Below are 16,830 nucleotides of genomic sequence, written 5' to 3' on the forward strand. Positions count from 1 at the left end.
CGCCTTGTCCTGGGATACCTTAAAAACTAGAATCTACCCAATATGGTTGGTGCAATGCACAGGTAAGGTGCAGCTATGGACTGAAAGTTTATGGCCCCCCAAATTCAAACGTTGATACCCTAATCCCCAATTCAATGGTGTTTGAAGGTGGGGCCTTTGGGAACTAATTGGGATTAGATGAGGTCATGAGGGTGGAGCCCCCATGATGGGATTAGTGCCCTCATAAAATAAGGAAGAGACATGAGATCTCTGTGCGTGCACGCACCAAGGAAGGCCATGTGAACCCAGCCATGCTAGCATCCAGATCTCAAAATTCTAACCTCCAGCACTGTGAGAAACAAATGTTTGCTGTTTAAACCACTCTGATTATGAGACTGTTGTAGAAGCCTGAACTGACTGAGACAGGTGACTAGCACATCCCCAAAGAATTTAAGGGCACATTATTTTTAGTGTGACTTCTCTGCTCTAACCAGACTGACAATACGGTAACTGCTCCCACCCCCAAGACTTACACCTACACTAATCCTTTCCCATGATCCTCTTTGCCCACCAGAATTCCCCCAGCTTGACCCCCAGCTCCTCTTCAAGGGGTTCCTTGACCACCGTGATTACTCTCCTCTGACGTCACATCATAGAGGTTGGCCACTCCTTTAGTTTCTCACTTATGATGTGCTCTAGGCGATCCTGATTTTTGTGCATGAAAATGCCTCATCTCCCCAACTGGAACCCAAGTTCTTGCAGGGCAGAAAGCCTACTGACACTCTGGACTCCCTGAGGCGCCTGCAAATAGCAGGAGTTCATGTTTCCAGCTTCATGGGGCAGGCCCTCAATGCAGCCCAGCAACTGCCTCTCTTACGGCTAGCTGATCCCCTTTCCTCTTTCTGCTTCCAATCTGTTCTACTAGGCTCCAGATGCCAGCTCTCCTTTGCTTGAACAAGTTTAACACTCAAGTTTGCCCTCCCACTTTGAAAAAAAGAAGGGGAAAAAAAGAGGTCAATTAAAAATGAAGTAGCCCCCAATTCCCTACTTCCTTCAGCCTTTCTTGATAACTTACAGGCCTTTCCAAAGCCCCTCTTGTCCTGAAGGAAAAAATGTCCCTGCCTCTTCCTGTCTAAGGTTAGTTAGCCTTTCTTAGAAGGTTTTATCCCATCCCTCAGGATCCTACTTCTTCACACCACCTCCCTTTCATCTGTAATCACTCTTTGCCAGCTATTACACACATAAGGCTCAACACAGATTCCTCCTTCCAAATACTGTCCCACCTGTGTCTGCACCTTCTCAGAGTAGGAGCCTGTACCACTGTTCCCAACCCCCTCACTTCCACCTTCCTCTTCCACATGCTGTAACTGACTCTGGCCCCAACACAAATCACTGTAATCACTTTCTCAAAGGCCCCTAGCAATCTCCAAACAGCCAAATCCAAGGCTTTGTCCTTGTCTTCTATTGGTACAGATGGCTCAAATTGCAACTGCTTTTCAACCTCTCCCCTCAACTCCTACGCTGAGGAAATGATCTATATTCTCTGCTGCTGGCTTCCAAGTCAAGTCCCTCTTTCTGCCTTCCTCATCTGATGACACCACTACCCAACCAGGGAGCGAGATCAGGCACCTTGCAATGACCTTAAACTCTGTCCTCTGCCCTGTACCCAACCAATGGCACGTCTGTTAACTCTTTCTCCAAAATGTCTCCAAATCTCCTTTCTGTCCACGCTCACACCACTGCCTTGGTTCAGGCTCTTCATACAGAGCATCACCTCCCCAATAGAGCTGCCAGCCTTGAGTTCAGGTCCCACACTGACACAGTAAGTGACCCCACAGAACTACTGATCTCATCATTCATGTGTTCAATAAATAGTCACAGAGAGCTTATTATGGACTGGCACTGTTTGAGGGACCTGGGGGTATGTGAACAAGTGTATGTCTCCTCTCACAGAGCTAATAAGACAGTAGAGAGAAAAAGACAATATGTGTATACGTGTATACACATGTGTGGGCTTCCCTGGTGGCTCAGATGGTAATGAATCTGCCTGCAATGCAGGAGATCTGGATTCTATCCAGAAGATACCCTGGAGAGGGGAATGGCTACCCACTCCATTTTTGCCTGGAGAATTCCATGGACAGAAGAACCTGGCAGGCTACAGTCCATGGGGTAGCAAAGAGTCTGAGCAACACACGACTGAGTAACTAACACACACACACACCATACACATGTATATGGACGTATGTCAGGCGGTGACTCTCCCAGCAGGAGGTGGGGAACAGTGATGAAGGGTGCTATAGACAGTGAGGTCACGTGGAGCCTGGGAAGACATGGGAAAGACTGTGTGGTATACTTTTGGGGGGAGATGCCTCTGGGGGGTTCTGAGCTGTTAAAAGTGAAACGACCTCACCCATGCTGTAAAGAGGTCATTCTGGCTCCTGCAGTTGAGACTGAAGGAGGCAGAGGTAGGCAGGGAGGAGGGCCTGGCTCGAGTCAGGGCCAGGAATGATGTTGGCAGTGCAGACAACAGGTGTGCTTGAAGTTTAGAATGAATATGGTTTGCTGACGGACTGAACCTGAGTAGAGACGGAAGGGTCCAGCATGATCCCAAAGTTCAGAGTCTGAGTGAAAGGGAAGGTGGAGCCCATTTACGGAGACCTGAGGGGGCTTGGGGAGGTGCAGACTAGGGGACAGGGTGGAAGGGGCGGAAGGGGCAGAAATTAAGAAGACAAATTTGGATACGTTAGGATTGAGTTGCACATTCAAGTAGAAAGGAGCTGTGGATGGCTAGATGCTAGTGGAAGGATTGGGCTAGAGATACAAACTCTGCAAGGGTCATCAGTGTGCAGGTGATGGGAGAACACCCAGGACTGAACGGAGATTATGCCAAGAGTGAGCGCTGACAGAGAAGAGGAGGCTGGTGGATAAGCCCTGGGCACACTGCCATTGAGCGGTTAGGACTGGGTCACAGACCAAGAAAGCCGAACAAGGAAATCCTTTGAAAAGTAACACGGGAAATGGAAAAGTGCCTCCCTCCCAGGAGAAACTGATCTGATCTGAAAAAATCTTTAATATATTCATTGAGGACTTAACATGAGATTCCCTTCCCCCCCACCCCCTCTAAGAAGCAGATATAGGATTTGTCTCATTTCCATATTTCAAAACAAATTCCAGATAATACAAACACAAGAATCCCCTAATAACTTAGTAGCTTCTCACTAGAACTTCTCACTCCTCTTCTTGTACTTGGTTAACATGAAAAACGGAGAAGGCAATGGCACCCCACTCCAGTACTTTTGCCTGGTGAATCCCATGTACAGAGGAGCCTGGTAGGCTGCAGTCCATGAGTTCGCTAGGAGTCGGACACGACTGAGTGACTTCACTTTCACTTTTCACTTTCATGCATTGGAGAAGGAAATGACAACCCACGCCAGTATTCTTGCCTGGAAAATCCCACGGACAGGGGAGCCTGGTGGGCTGCTGTCTATGGGGTTGCACAGAGTCAGACACAACTGAAGCAACTTAGCAGTAGCAGCAACATGAAAAAGGACTGTTATGTTTGGCAAGGACCAGTGTGGTACTTAATGATATATGAATAGAAAGACCACTGGAACAGAATCATGAGTTCAGAAATAGACCCAGGCACATGAACAGAAGTAGGCTATGGAGAAGGTGGGAAAGGATGAATTTCCAAATAAATGATGCTGGGACAAAAGTCACTTAGAAAAAAGAAATAAAACTGGATCCACACCTCATATTATACACCAGAATTAATTTCACATGGATGAGAGATCTAATTTTTAAAATGTAGATTTACATACCAATGTTCTCTTATGTCAGTCTCCCAATGCAATTGAAAACAACAACAACAACAAATGGGACTTAATCAGACTTACAAGCTTTTGCACAGCAAAGGAAACAATAACCAAAATGAAAAGACAACCCACAAACAGAAGAAGATATTTGCAAACAATGTGACCGACATGGGCTTAATTTCCAAAATACACAAACAGCTCGTATAACTCAACAACAAAAAAACAAACAAGCCAATCAAAAAAGTGGAAGACCTAAACAGACATCTCTCCAAAGAAGACAAACAGATGGCCAGTAGGCACATGAAAAGACGCTCAACATCACTGATTATTAGAGAAAAGCAAATCAAAACTACAAGGAGGCACCGCCTTATGCCAGGTGGGGAACATGGCCAGCATTAAAGAGTCTACATGCAGTAAGTGCTGGAAAGGGCGTGGGGATGGGGAGCTCTTTGACACTGTTGATGGGAATGCAGCATACAGTATGGACGCTCCTCAGAAAACCGAAAACAGAATGGCCACGTGATCCGGCAATCCTACTCCTGGGCAGATTCACAGACAAAACTGTAATTCAGAAAGATGCATAGCAGCGCTATTCACAATAGTCAAGACAGGGAAACCTCTGTCCATCAAGAGAGGAGTGGATAAAGAACATGTGGCACTTACATACGATGGAAAATTACTCAGCCACAAAAAGAATGAAATAACGCCATTTGTAGCAACACGGCTGTAACTGGAGATGATCATACGAAGTGAAGTTAGAAAAAGAAAGACAAGTATCATATGGTATCACTTACATGCAGAATCTAAAATATGACTCAAATGAACCCATCTGTGAAGTGGAAAGAGAATCGGGGACATAAACACTAAAATGGTAGTTGCCAAGGGGGCGGGGGGTGGGAGAGGGGCGCAGTGGGAGTTTGGGATTATCAGACTGGTACACACAATGGATACACAACAAGGTCCTACTGCACAGCACAGGGAGCTATATTCAATATCCCGGGATAAATTATAATGGAAAAGAGCATGAAAAAGAAGTGTATATCTATGTAAAACTGAGGCACTTTGCTGTACAGCAGTAATTAACGCAACACTGTAAATCAACCATACTTCAATTAAAAATAAATAAATAAAATGTAGGTTTATAACATGGTCATGTTCCAAGAAAGCATGATCTATAAAAACAGGTGGCTGCGCACTTAGGGTCAGCTGACCTTTGGCGAGGGATGCACGAATATACAACGGAGAAAAGCCGATTTCTTCAACAAGGGGTGATGGGAAAACTTGATAGCTACATGTGAAAGAATGAAATTACAACATTCTCTAATACCATATACAAAAATAAAAGTCAGAATGGATTAAAGACAGGAATGTAAGACCGGATACTATAAAACTCACTGAGGAAAACATAGGCAGAACACTCTGACACAAAATTGCAGCAATGCTCTTTTTTTGGATCTCCTAAAGCAAAGGAAATAAAAGCAAAAATAAACAAAATGGGACCTCATTAAACTTAAAAGTTCTTGCACAGAAAAGGAGACCATAAACAAAATGAAAAGACAACAAACTGAATGGGAGGAAATATTTGCAAATGGCAGGACCAATAAGCAGTTAATATACAACACATATAAACAGCTCATATAATTCAACATTAAAAAAAAAACAAAACACCAAACAACTCAATTAAAAAATGGGTGGAAGAACTGAACAGACACTTTTTTCAAAGAGAAAATGCAGATGGCCAACAGGCACATCAAAAGATGCTAGGTATCACTAACCATCAGGGAAATGCAAATCAAAACCACAATGAGATACCTGTCATACCTGTCAGAATGCCTATCATCAAAAAAAAAAAAGGCACACAAACAATAAACGTTTGTAAGGATGTGGAGAAAAGGAAACCCTACACACTGCTGGTGGGAATATAAATCGGTGCAGGCACTGTGGGAAACTGAAGGTTTCTAAAAAAAACTAAAAAGGGAACTACCATATGACCCAGCGACTACACTCCTGGGTATACACTCAAAAAGCAAAACCACCAATTTGAAAAGATACATGCACCCCAATGTTCAAAGCAGCATTATTTACAATTGCCAAAATATGGAAGCAACCTAAATGCCCATCAACAAAGTGAATGGATTAAGAAGAAATGGTGTACACACACACACACACACACACACACACACACAGAATGGAATACTACTCAGTCACAAAAAGAACAAAATTTTGTCATTTGTAGTGACATAGATGGACTTGTAGGGCATTATACTAAGTGAAATAAGTCAGGCAGAGAAAGACAAATACTGTATGATTTCACTTATATGTGGATTCTAAAAAAAATACAACAAACTAGTGAATATACCAAAAAAGAAGCAGACTCACAGGGAACAAACCAGTGGTTCCCAGTGGGGAATGGTGGTGAGGAAGGGCAACACAGGCAAGGGGAGTGGGAGGTAAAACTGCTGGGTGTAAGACAGGTTCAAGGATGTATTACCCAACACGGGCAGACAGTCAATATTCTACAATGATTATAATGGAAAGAAACCTTTAAAAATTGCATAAAAAGCAGAGGACTGGCCTGTGGGCCACAATTTGCTAAGTCTTAGTATATATAAACAAATAAGGATACATTAAAAATTTTATATATACACTTATTTATTTTGCAAAAAGAAGTATAGGAAGGATAAACCAGAAACTAATAAAGAAGTTATCCATAGGAGATGGACCGAAATGAGGTGAAAGGAATAAGGATGGGAGTAGGATATCTCTGAGTATATTTTTCTATACCATTTTGAGACAATAAAAAGTATACAGTATCATTTGTTCTTGCCAAAAACCTTTAATTTGAATCTAATCATGAGGAATCAATCAGCAAAATCCAGAATGTGCGACATTCTACAACTGACCTGGATTCCTCAAAAAAGTCAATACATTGGGTGAAGGTATGGTAATGGGGAAGGGGAGCTGGAAATATTTTAGAGTGTAAAAGATCCTAAAAAGAGATAGAACTACCAACACAATATATGAACTCTGATTGGCTCCTGGAACTACAAAAGACATTTTGGAGACAACTGGGGAAATTCAGACTATATTTTAAATATTATTAAATCACTATGAAATTTCTTAGATGTGACAATTATACGGTGATTATTCGGAGAATGTCAGTCTATAGAGACTCATGCTAGAGTATTCAGAGATCAAATATCATGATAATTGCATCTTGTTTTCAAATGCTTCAGGAGAGAAGAAAGCATATGTGTGGTGTGTGTCTATGTTTAGAGGTGGGGAGAGGAACAGAGGAGAAGAGGGGAACACTGGAAAAAAATATTTTTGATAATGCTATTTTCAAGGCAACAATTGCTGAAAGAAATTCAGAACAAAAGTAATACGTATTATTTGAGAAAAGGAAATTCCTCTCCTGAGTTTATCTTTAGTTAAACTATATTGTTGGCCAAGGGCAGCAAATATATATACATATATATGTGTATTGGTTGACCATTCATCTAAGACTTAGTACAAGGGAACTGAAGGCCAAAATGATTTGTAATCCAGCAGTAACTAACAGGCAATTCCAATCTGTTTAGAAAAGTAACTTAAAGAAGAACACCGAATGTCAAAATATGGATGAACTTTTAAAACATTATGCAAGTGCAAGAAGCCGCTCATAAAAGACCACATAATACAGTAAATCCCCAACATAAGACCTTCAAGTTGCAGACTTTCAAAGATGCTAACGTGTGCGCCAGTCCCTGCATGCCAGCTGCTGAACTGCAGTACTGTACTTTTCAAGGTACTATATTGTAAGATTAAAAATGTTTTATTTTTTGTGTTTGTTTTTTTATGTACACATTGTTTGTGTAAAAAGTGTTATAAACCTGTTACAGTACAGTACTATACAGCTGACTGTGTTAGGTGCGTACCTAGGCTAACTCTGTTGGACTTCTGAACAAGCTCTCAGAATGGAACTTGCCCGTATGCAGTGGACTTATGGTATGTGATTCCATTTACACGAAATGCCCAAAAACGGCAAATCAGAGTCAGAAAACAGGTTGGTAGTTGTCTAGGGCAGGGGAGCTTGGGGGGAAAAGGGCAGTGATTGCTAATGGGTATGGGGTAAGAAGTTCAGTTCAGTTCAGTGGCTCAGTCGTGTCCGACTCTTTGAGACCCCATGAATCGCAGCATGCCAGGCCTCCCTGTCCATCACCAGCTCCTGGAGTTCACTCAGACTCACGTCCATCGAGTCAGTGATGCCATCCAGCCATCTCATCCTCTGTCGTCCCCTTCTCCTCCTGCCCCCAATCCCTCCCAACATCAGAGTCTTTTCCAATGAGTCAACTCTTCACATGAGGTGGCCAAAGTACTGGAATTTCAGCTTCAGCATCATTCCTTCCAAAGAAATCCCAGGGCTGATCTCCTTCAGAAGACTCTCAGGAGTCTTCTCCAACACCACAGTTCAGGAGGGGTAATAAATATGGTCTAAAAGTGATTGTGGTGATGATAGTACAACTCTGAATATACTAAGAACGACTCAACTGTACATTTCCAATGGGTGAATTGTCAGGTATATGAATTACATCTCAACAGAGCTGTTATAAGAAAACAGAAGAACGACACAGGAGCACAGCATTCCCCGTTCCACCCCAACCCTGAGATGCTGGCACTCACTTGGAAACCTTCACAGAGGCCTCTGCCCAGCGTCCTTGCCGGCGGGGTGGCTTGGGAGGGGGAACCTGCAAGGGACAGAAGCCACAAAACAGTCACTCAGCATCATCGTTCCAGCAAACTGGGGCTGAGGTTAAGGTCACCTAAACCCTCCTTCAACCTACCAAAAGCTTCTGAATAAAAATGCAATACTATGAAACCTGGGTGCTTTCATACCTTTCATACCATGAGGGCAGTCTGGCACTGTCAACTGAAAGCCCTAGAAATGCTCACACTTTCTGAGCAAACAATTCTAACCCCAGGAAATAATCAGAGAGAAATGTAATGTCATTTTTTTAATATAGTGAATAACTAGAAACAATCAAGTGGGTTAGTCACTCAGTCATTCTGACTCTTTGTGACCCCATGGACTGTAGCCCACCAGGTTCCTCTGCCCATGGGATTCTCCAGGCAAGAATATTGGAGTGGGTTGCTATTTCCTTCTCCAAGGGATCTTTCCGACCCAGGGATTGAACTCAGGTCTCCTGCATTATGGGCAGATTCTTTACCATCTGAGCCACCAGGGAAGCCCTCAGAAACAATCAAAATGGACATCAACAAGGAATTAAGTAAATCATGAAATACACACGTGAAAATACTATACAATAATGAGAAACTGTTAAAAAACAATAATGATATGAGTTAATGATATAAATGTTATATAATGTTACATTATGATATAAATGTTAACTTTTTGAAACATATTGCAAAACAGTAGGTACATGCTTCTGACTTTGTGAAAGAAAATCACATACATAATATCATACATGATTGAGAGGAAATCCAGTGATAGAATTAAGGCAATTTTTCTTTTTTCTTACGTGTACATTTTCTTTCTTTTTTTTTTTTTTACCAGTCAACTTATACCACTTTTAAAAACAGAAAAGTAATAAAATAAAAGTATAAGAGACAGGCTTGCTTCAAAGATACAAACTCATTCGGTGGGTTAAAAATCTACTTAAGTTATTTGGGCAGGAAGCATTCACTTGCAATAGATACATCCAGAAACCCAAGTCCAGGAATTCTTGTCTAACTATTTCAACTAAAAATACCAAGGTGGGAATTGATCAATCTACTGAAATACATTGGACAAAAGAGCAAAAGCCTTTCCTGTTTTGAATGACCCAGGACTCATCTAGGACTGCTGAGTTACCAATTTTCTTTTTCCAAGAACCTCACATAATCATAACTGCTGTTCTCAGTCTGAGGAGATTCTTAGATAAGTGGACTACAATGGTGATTGACAGACTTTTTCTAAAAGGGCTAGGTGGGAAATATTTTTGATTTTGTGGGTTGCAAAGGCTCTGTTACAACTACTCAACTCTTGATACTGCAGGGCAATATGCAGCCACAGACAAGAATTAAACACCTGGGTGTAATGTTCCAATAAAACTTTATAAAAATAAGCATGCATGTTTTTATAAAGTTAAAACAAGCTCAGTCACTCAGTTGTGTCCGACCCTTTTGAGACTCCATGGACTGTAGCCTGCTAGGCTCCTCTGTCCATGGGATTGTCCCAGCAAGAACACTGGAGTGGATTGCCATTTCCTTCTCCAGAAACAAGAAGTGGGCCAAATTTTGTGGGAAGTATGTAGTCTGCAGTCTCTGGTGCTAAAATCACTGCAATATCCTTTCAATTTGTTGCTTAAAACCTAACTTGCAGCTTGGAAAAAATTTTCATTTATTTATTTTAATTGGAGGCTAATTAGTATACAATATTGTGGTGGTTTTTGCCATACTTCGACATGAATCAGCCACGGGTGTACATGTGTCCTCCCCCATCCTGAACCCCCCTACCACTACCCCCCACCCCACCACTCTGGGTTGTCCCAGAGCACCAGCTTTGAGTGCCCTGCTTCGTGTATTTTGTGCCCTGCTTCGTGTACTGAACTTGCACTGGTCATCTATTTTATTATGGTAAAATAATGTTTCAGTGCTATTCTCTCATATCGTCCCACCCTCACCTTCTCCCACATGGCCCAAAAGTCTGTTCTTTACATCTGTGTCTCTTTTGCTGTCTTACATATAAGGTCGTCATTACCGTCTTTCTAAATTCCATTTATATGTGTTAATATACTGTATTGGTGTTTCTCTTTCTGACTTACTTCACTCTGTATAATAGGCTCGTTTTGTCCACCTCATTAGAATGGACTCAAATGCATTCTTTTTTATAGCTGAGTAATATTCCATTGTGTATATGTACCACAGCTTTCTTATCCACTCGTCTGCTAATGGACATCTAGGTTGCTTTCATGCTCTAGCTATTGTAAACAGTGCTGCAATGAACATTGGGGTACATGTGTCTCTTTCAATTCTGCTTTCCTTGGTATGTATGCCCAGCAGTGGGATTGCTGGGTCGTATGGCAGTTCTGTTTCCAGTTTTTTAAGGAATCTCTACACTGTTCTCCATGGTGGATGTACTAGTGTGCATTCCTACCACCAGTGTAAGAGGGTTCCCTTTTCTCCACACCCTCTCCAGCATTTACTGTTTGTAGACTTTTTGATGGCAGCCATTCTAACTGGCATGAGATGGTACCTCACTGTGGTTTTGATTTGCATTTCTCTGACAATGAGTGACACTGAGCATCTTTTCGTGTATTTGTTAACCATCTGTATGTCTTTGGAGAAATGTCTGTTTAGTTCTTTGGCCCATTTTTGATTGGATCATTTATTTTCCTGGTATTGAGCTACATGAGCTGCTTGCATATATTTGGAGATTAATTCTTTGTCAGTTTCATTTGCTATTATTATCTCCCATTCTGACGGCTGCCTTTTCACCTTCCTTAGAGTTTCTTTCATTGTGCAAAAGCTTTAAAGTTTAATTAGGTCCCATTTGTTTATTTTTGTTTTTATTTCCATTACTCTGGGAGGTGGGTCATAGAGGATCTTGCTGTGATTTATGTCAGAGAGTGTTCTGCCTATATTTTCCTCTAAGAGTTTTATAGTTTCTGGTCTTGCATTTAGATCTTTAATCCATTTTGAGTTTCTTTTTGTGTATGGTGTTAGAAAGTGTTCTAGTTTCATTCTTTTACAGGTGGTTGGCCAGTTTTCCCAGCACCACTTGTTAAAGAGATGGTCTTTTCTCCATTGTATATTTTTGCCTCCTTTGTCAAAGATAAGGTGTCCATAGGTGTGTGGATTTATCTCTGGGCTTTCTATTTTGTTCCATTGATCTGTATTTCTGTCTTTGTGCTGTATACTGTCTTGATGACTGTAGCTTTGTAGTATAGTCCAAAGTCAGACAGGTTGATCCCTCCAGTTCCACTCTTTTTTCTCAAGATTGCTTTAGATATTCAAGGTTTTATGTGTTTCCATACAAATTGTGAAATTATTTGTTCTAGTTCTGTAAAAAATACCATTGGTAACTTGATAGGGATTGCACTGAATCTATAGATTGCTTTGGGTGGTATACTCATTTTCATTATATTGAGTCTTCCAATCCATGAACATGGTATATTTCTCGATCTAATTGTGTCATCTTTGATTTCTTTCATCAGTATTTTATAGTTTTTTATATATAGGCCTTTTGTTTCTTTAGGTAAATTTATTCCTAAGTATTTTATTCTTTTCATTGAAGGAGACTATAGCAAAAATCAACAAAACTAAAAGCTGGTTCTTTGAGAAAATAAATAAAATAGACAAACCATTAGCCAGACTCATCTAGAAAAAAAGGGAGAAGAATTAAATCAATAAAATTAGAAACGAAAATGGAGAAATCACAACAGACATCACAGAAATACAAAAGCTCATAAGAGACTACTATGAGCAACTACATGCCAATAAAATGGACAACTTGGAAGAAATGGACAAATTCTCAGAAAAGGATAACCTTCCAAAACTGAACCAGGAAGAAATAGAAAATCTTAACAGATCCATCACAAGCATGGAAATTGAAGCTGTAATCAAAAATCTTCCAACAAACAAAGGCCCATGACCAGAGGGCTTCACAGCTGAATTCTACCAAAAAGTTAGACAAGAGCTAACACCCATCCAACTCAAACTCTTCCAGAAAACTGCAGAGGTAGGTAAACTCCCAAACTCATTCCACGAGACCACCATCACCCTAATCCCAAAACCAGACAAAGATGCCACAAAAAAAGAAAACTACAGGCCAATATCACTGATGAACATAGATGCAGAAATCCTCAACAAAATTCTAGCAAACAGAATCCACAACATATTAAAAAGATCATACATCATGACCAGTTGGGCTTTATCCCAGGGATCCAAGGATTTTTCAATATGTGGAAATCAATCAATCTGATACATCATATTAACAAATTGAAAGATAAAATCCATATGATTATCTCAATAGATACAGAGAAAGCCTTTTTTTCAAAATTCAACACCCATTTATGATAAAAACTCTCCAGAAAGCAGGACTAGAAGGAACATACCTCAACATAATAAAAGCTATATACAACAAACCCACAACAAACATTATCCTCAATGGCAAAAAATTGAAAGCATTTCCTCTAAAATCAGGAACAAGACAAGGGTGCCCAGTCTCACCACTACTATTCAACATAGTTTTGGAAGTCCTAGCCACAGAAATCAGAGAAGAAAAAGAAATAAAAGGAATCCAGATTGGAAAAGAAGTAAAACTGTTTGCAGATGACATGATGCTCTAGATAGAAAACCCCAAGGACATCACCAGAAAATTACTAGAGCTAATCAATGAATATAGTTAAGTTACAGGATACAAAATTCATACATAGAAATTCCTAGCATTCCTATACATTAACAATGAGAAAACAGAAAGAGAAATTAAGGAAACAATCCCATTCACCATTGCAACTAACTTGCAGCTTTTTAAGAAAACATTCCTTCAATGTGCTGAAATACATTTAACTTCTGATGTTTCTATTTTACACCAAGATGCACTCCCTTTCCTGGTTCTCCAGTAGCCTGCCAAGGATGAGCGCCATCTGGAGACTGGGCCTTTCTGTGGGGAGAGGAAGAACCTGCTGGAAAGGCCTGATGGAGGAGAAGCCAAGACTTGGAAAGCCTACATCCAAAGGACTTAACTCCCGAGAAACCTAGGCAGTACTTTAGAGAAAACAAACTTGGGTAATGGTGCTTTGTACTCTCAGAAACGACAAAAATGTAAGAGTAGAAAGTGAACTAGTGCTTAGGTTCTCAGCAGGGAATCCACAGAAGATGAAGGAAGAGATCCCACCATCAATTCCCAGTCCACACATCCTCTTTTGGTGTCTCTGCCACCCACACTCACCTGTCCCCAGACTGGATGGAGAAGCCTTTCATCCCGAGACCCCTCTTTCCTAAGACACAGCTGAGTGAACTAGCAATGCACTAGTCAGACCCAGTCAGAAACAACTGAGTTCTTGGTCCCAGAAATCTGGAACTGAAGCTCAGAGGTTAGGCTGCTCGGACAGCACCAAGTGCTGGAACTGTAAGGACCAGCTGGAATCAGAATAAAGCCAAATGGACACAAGCCAAAGTTGTGTATAAGCAGAGATCGGGAACCTTGTCTTGGTCAGCTCTTACTGTGCTTGCAAAGGTTAAAGAGATTGGAACTGAACCATATCAGGTGCCTCCAGGAGGTTTTAAACCAATCTGGCTCACAGCTTTCTTCCCTATGCGTTTGCAGATAACATCCCACTTTCCTTTACCATCTTGTAGGACCATCTTGTGACAAGGAGCCTTAATGAATTTGGAGGTCACAAACTAGGAACCACAAGTTTGGTCTGGCCATACAGTGGCTTTTGTCTGTTTCTAAATTTAAATTACTATTTTAAAAACTGCAAGATTTCCGCACAAAACAGCAGTTTCCAGCTTCTCTCGGAAAACTGGAAGCTCTAGTGGCCCTGGGGCTGAGCAGCAGCCGCCTTCTGGTGACTGGACATGTGCGTTCCAGTTTGCCACAGCCCCCACCGGCCCTGCCTGGCTCCTTCCTGCCCCGTCAAGTGCCAGTGGACATCTATTACGATGGCGATCATGCTGCTGTTTCTTTTCCAGTACAGAATTCCCTCCAGGTCCTATGACAACAGGAGGTGGGAAAATGAAAGCTGTGTTGGGTATTTTGACAAAAACAGGAACGAGCATATACTTCTTGGTTGGAAGTGGGATCTCTTGACCGCATCAGCGTGCAGACCGCAGGTGTGCCTGTGCCCAACCCCTAGGCCCGCTTCACTTCCCCAGGCGCCCTGCCTGCCCCTGGGGCATCCGGGTGTTGGAAGGACAGGAGGAACCCATGTGAAATCCATGGTGCCCACAGGCTCAAGAGGCCCAGGTCTACCTGGCGCTTTTCCACCGAGAGCCTGCAAGAAGAGAGGGATCCTGCTGCCTCGGCAAGGTTCCTCAACCTGTGTGTCACGGCCCCCCCTCCGTTTTCTGCCATGGGGTGTGGGTGACAAGGGGGCAGGAGATGCAGAGACCCAACTGGGGAAGGATTGTGAGAGACTAGGCAGCAGGGAAAAGGGGTGTAAGTGATATCAAATGAGGTCAAGATGCTCTCATTTGAGAAACCACTAACCTGTTGAGGGATTAAACGAGTGACTACATGGTAAGTGCTCTGAGCAGTGCCTGGCACATAGTAAGTGCTGGATCTTTACTGTTAGCAGCAGCAGCAGCATCACTAATGTCAATATAGGAAAGGTTAGATCACGTGTAATAAAATACACTACACCATCTGGGGGCAAGATTCCTCTGAGCCTGGCCTGAGCTGTCATTTTGATGATTAATCCATCATATGGTTCATAAAGTTCCCTAAGATTCCCAGGGCTTCCCTGGTGACTCAGCTGGTAAAGAATCTGCCTGCGATGTGGGAGACCTGGGTTCGATCTCTGGGTTAGGAAGATCCCCTGGAGAAGGGAAAGGCTACCCACTGCAGTACTGTGGCCTGGAGAATTCCATGGACTGTATAGTCCTTGGGGTCGCAAAGAGTCGGACACAGCTGAGTGACTTTCACTTTCACAAGATTCCCAAACCCAAAATGATCTGCTTTATCCTCTTCAACCACAAACCTCAGAAAGTCACAGGCATTGGGAGGATGAGTGAGAATCCTTTCTGTCCAGAGGTCACACAAAGACACATTTCCTCTCATCTTTCCATTCTGAAACGGTGGCAACTGCTAACACAGCAGCTTCCAAACAGAAAGACCACCATCCAAGAGTCACTCCTCCACAGCCAGAAGACCTTAACACCTTGTCCCCAAATCAAAGGGACTTGTGCACTAATAACTGAAGACTTCAGGAGCTGACATAATGCAGTAAAAACTGCATAGGCTGCTTTTCCTCGAGATCACTAAGAGTTACAAAGACATTCTCTACACCAAATGGGCAGGGTTTAGCGGCCTTCCCTGCTCCCCACCAGGAGTCTTGGCTACACTTGGGAGACAGCACTGAAGTGGCTGGGAGATGGGGGTGGGTAGAACTCAGCTCTCTGCAAGGTAGGACTTGGGTGTTTAGTGGGGGGTTGTCTTTTCTGATGGGGAATCCCTACGCTCATGATTTAGTACCCTGAGTCCAAGGGTAAGAAAAAACATTGTTTTGTAAATCTTCCTACTATGAGTCTTATTATGGCCACCCACAAATACCCTATCTGCATGAGACAGATGTAATTAACCTCTACTCAGTCAGTTTAGTCACTCAGTCATGTCTGATTCTTTGCAACCCCATGGACTGCAGCACGCCAGGCTTCCCCGTCCTTCACTATCTCCTGAAGCTTGCTCAAACTCATGTCCATTGAGTCGGTGATGCCATCCAACCATCTCATCCTCTGTCGTCCCCTTCTCCTCCTGCCCTCAAACTTTCCCAGCATCAGGGTCTTTTCCAATGAGTCAGCTCTTTGCATCAGGTGGTCAAAGTACTAGAGCGTCAGCTTCAGCATCAGTCCTTCCAGTGAATATTCAGGGTTGATTTCCCTGAGTTTAAGATTGACTGGTTTGATCTCCTTGCTGTCCAAGAGACTCTCAAGAGTCTTCTCCAGCACCACAGTTCAAAAGCATCAATTGTTCAGTGCTCAGCCTTCTTTATGGTCCAACCCTCACATCTGTACATGATCCAGTGATAAAGGCTCCTTCCCAGAATTCAACTTTGCTCCTCTGTGGAGAGCTGAGCGCTGCCCTACACACACCAGTTGAGTTAGAGAAAGCAGAAGAAGTCATCCCTGTTCTCAAATGAGACCCCAGTCCAGTGAGGCCAGGAAGACGCAGAACTCAGGGTGTATCAGGTCTCTGAGAAATCTACGTGGTGGGTATCTGGCTTAATCTGAAACTACAAAGGCCACACTAGAGAGGGGACATAGGCATCAGGGATGGAGGAACTGGAGCGTCCTTCCAGGGAGAGGCTTCATCCAGAGTCCAAAGGTGAAGCTG

General features: G+C 42.5%; 1 protein-coding gene across 2 annotated transcripts in view; it reads right to left on the reverse strand.

Annotated features, from left to right (window-relative positions):
* IFT43 (intraflagellar transport 43) overlaps positions 1–16,830 on the reverse strand; it is a 107,028-nt gene that overhangs the window by 50,942 nt on the left and 39,256 nt on the right. For both annotated transcript variants that reach the window (XM_025295177.3, XM_006052857.4), the window contains one exon: positions 8,457–8,521. In XM_025295177.3, coding sequence (XP_025150962.1) covers positions 8,457–8,521 — 65 coding nt within the window. The remainder of the gene's footprint in view (positions 1–8,456; positions 8,522–16,830) is intronic.

The sequence above is a fragment of the Bubalus bubalis genome, chromosome 11 (assembly GCF_019923935.1).
Source record: "Bubalus bubalis isolate 160015118507 breed Murrah chromosome 11, NDDB_SH_1, whole genome shotgun sequence".
In the NCBI taxonomy this organism is placed as follows: domain Eukaryota; kingdom Metazoa; phylum Chordata; class Mammalia; order Artiodactyla; family Bovidae; genus Bubalus; species Bubalus bubalis.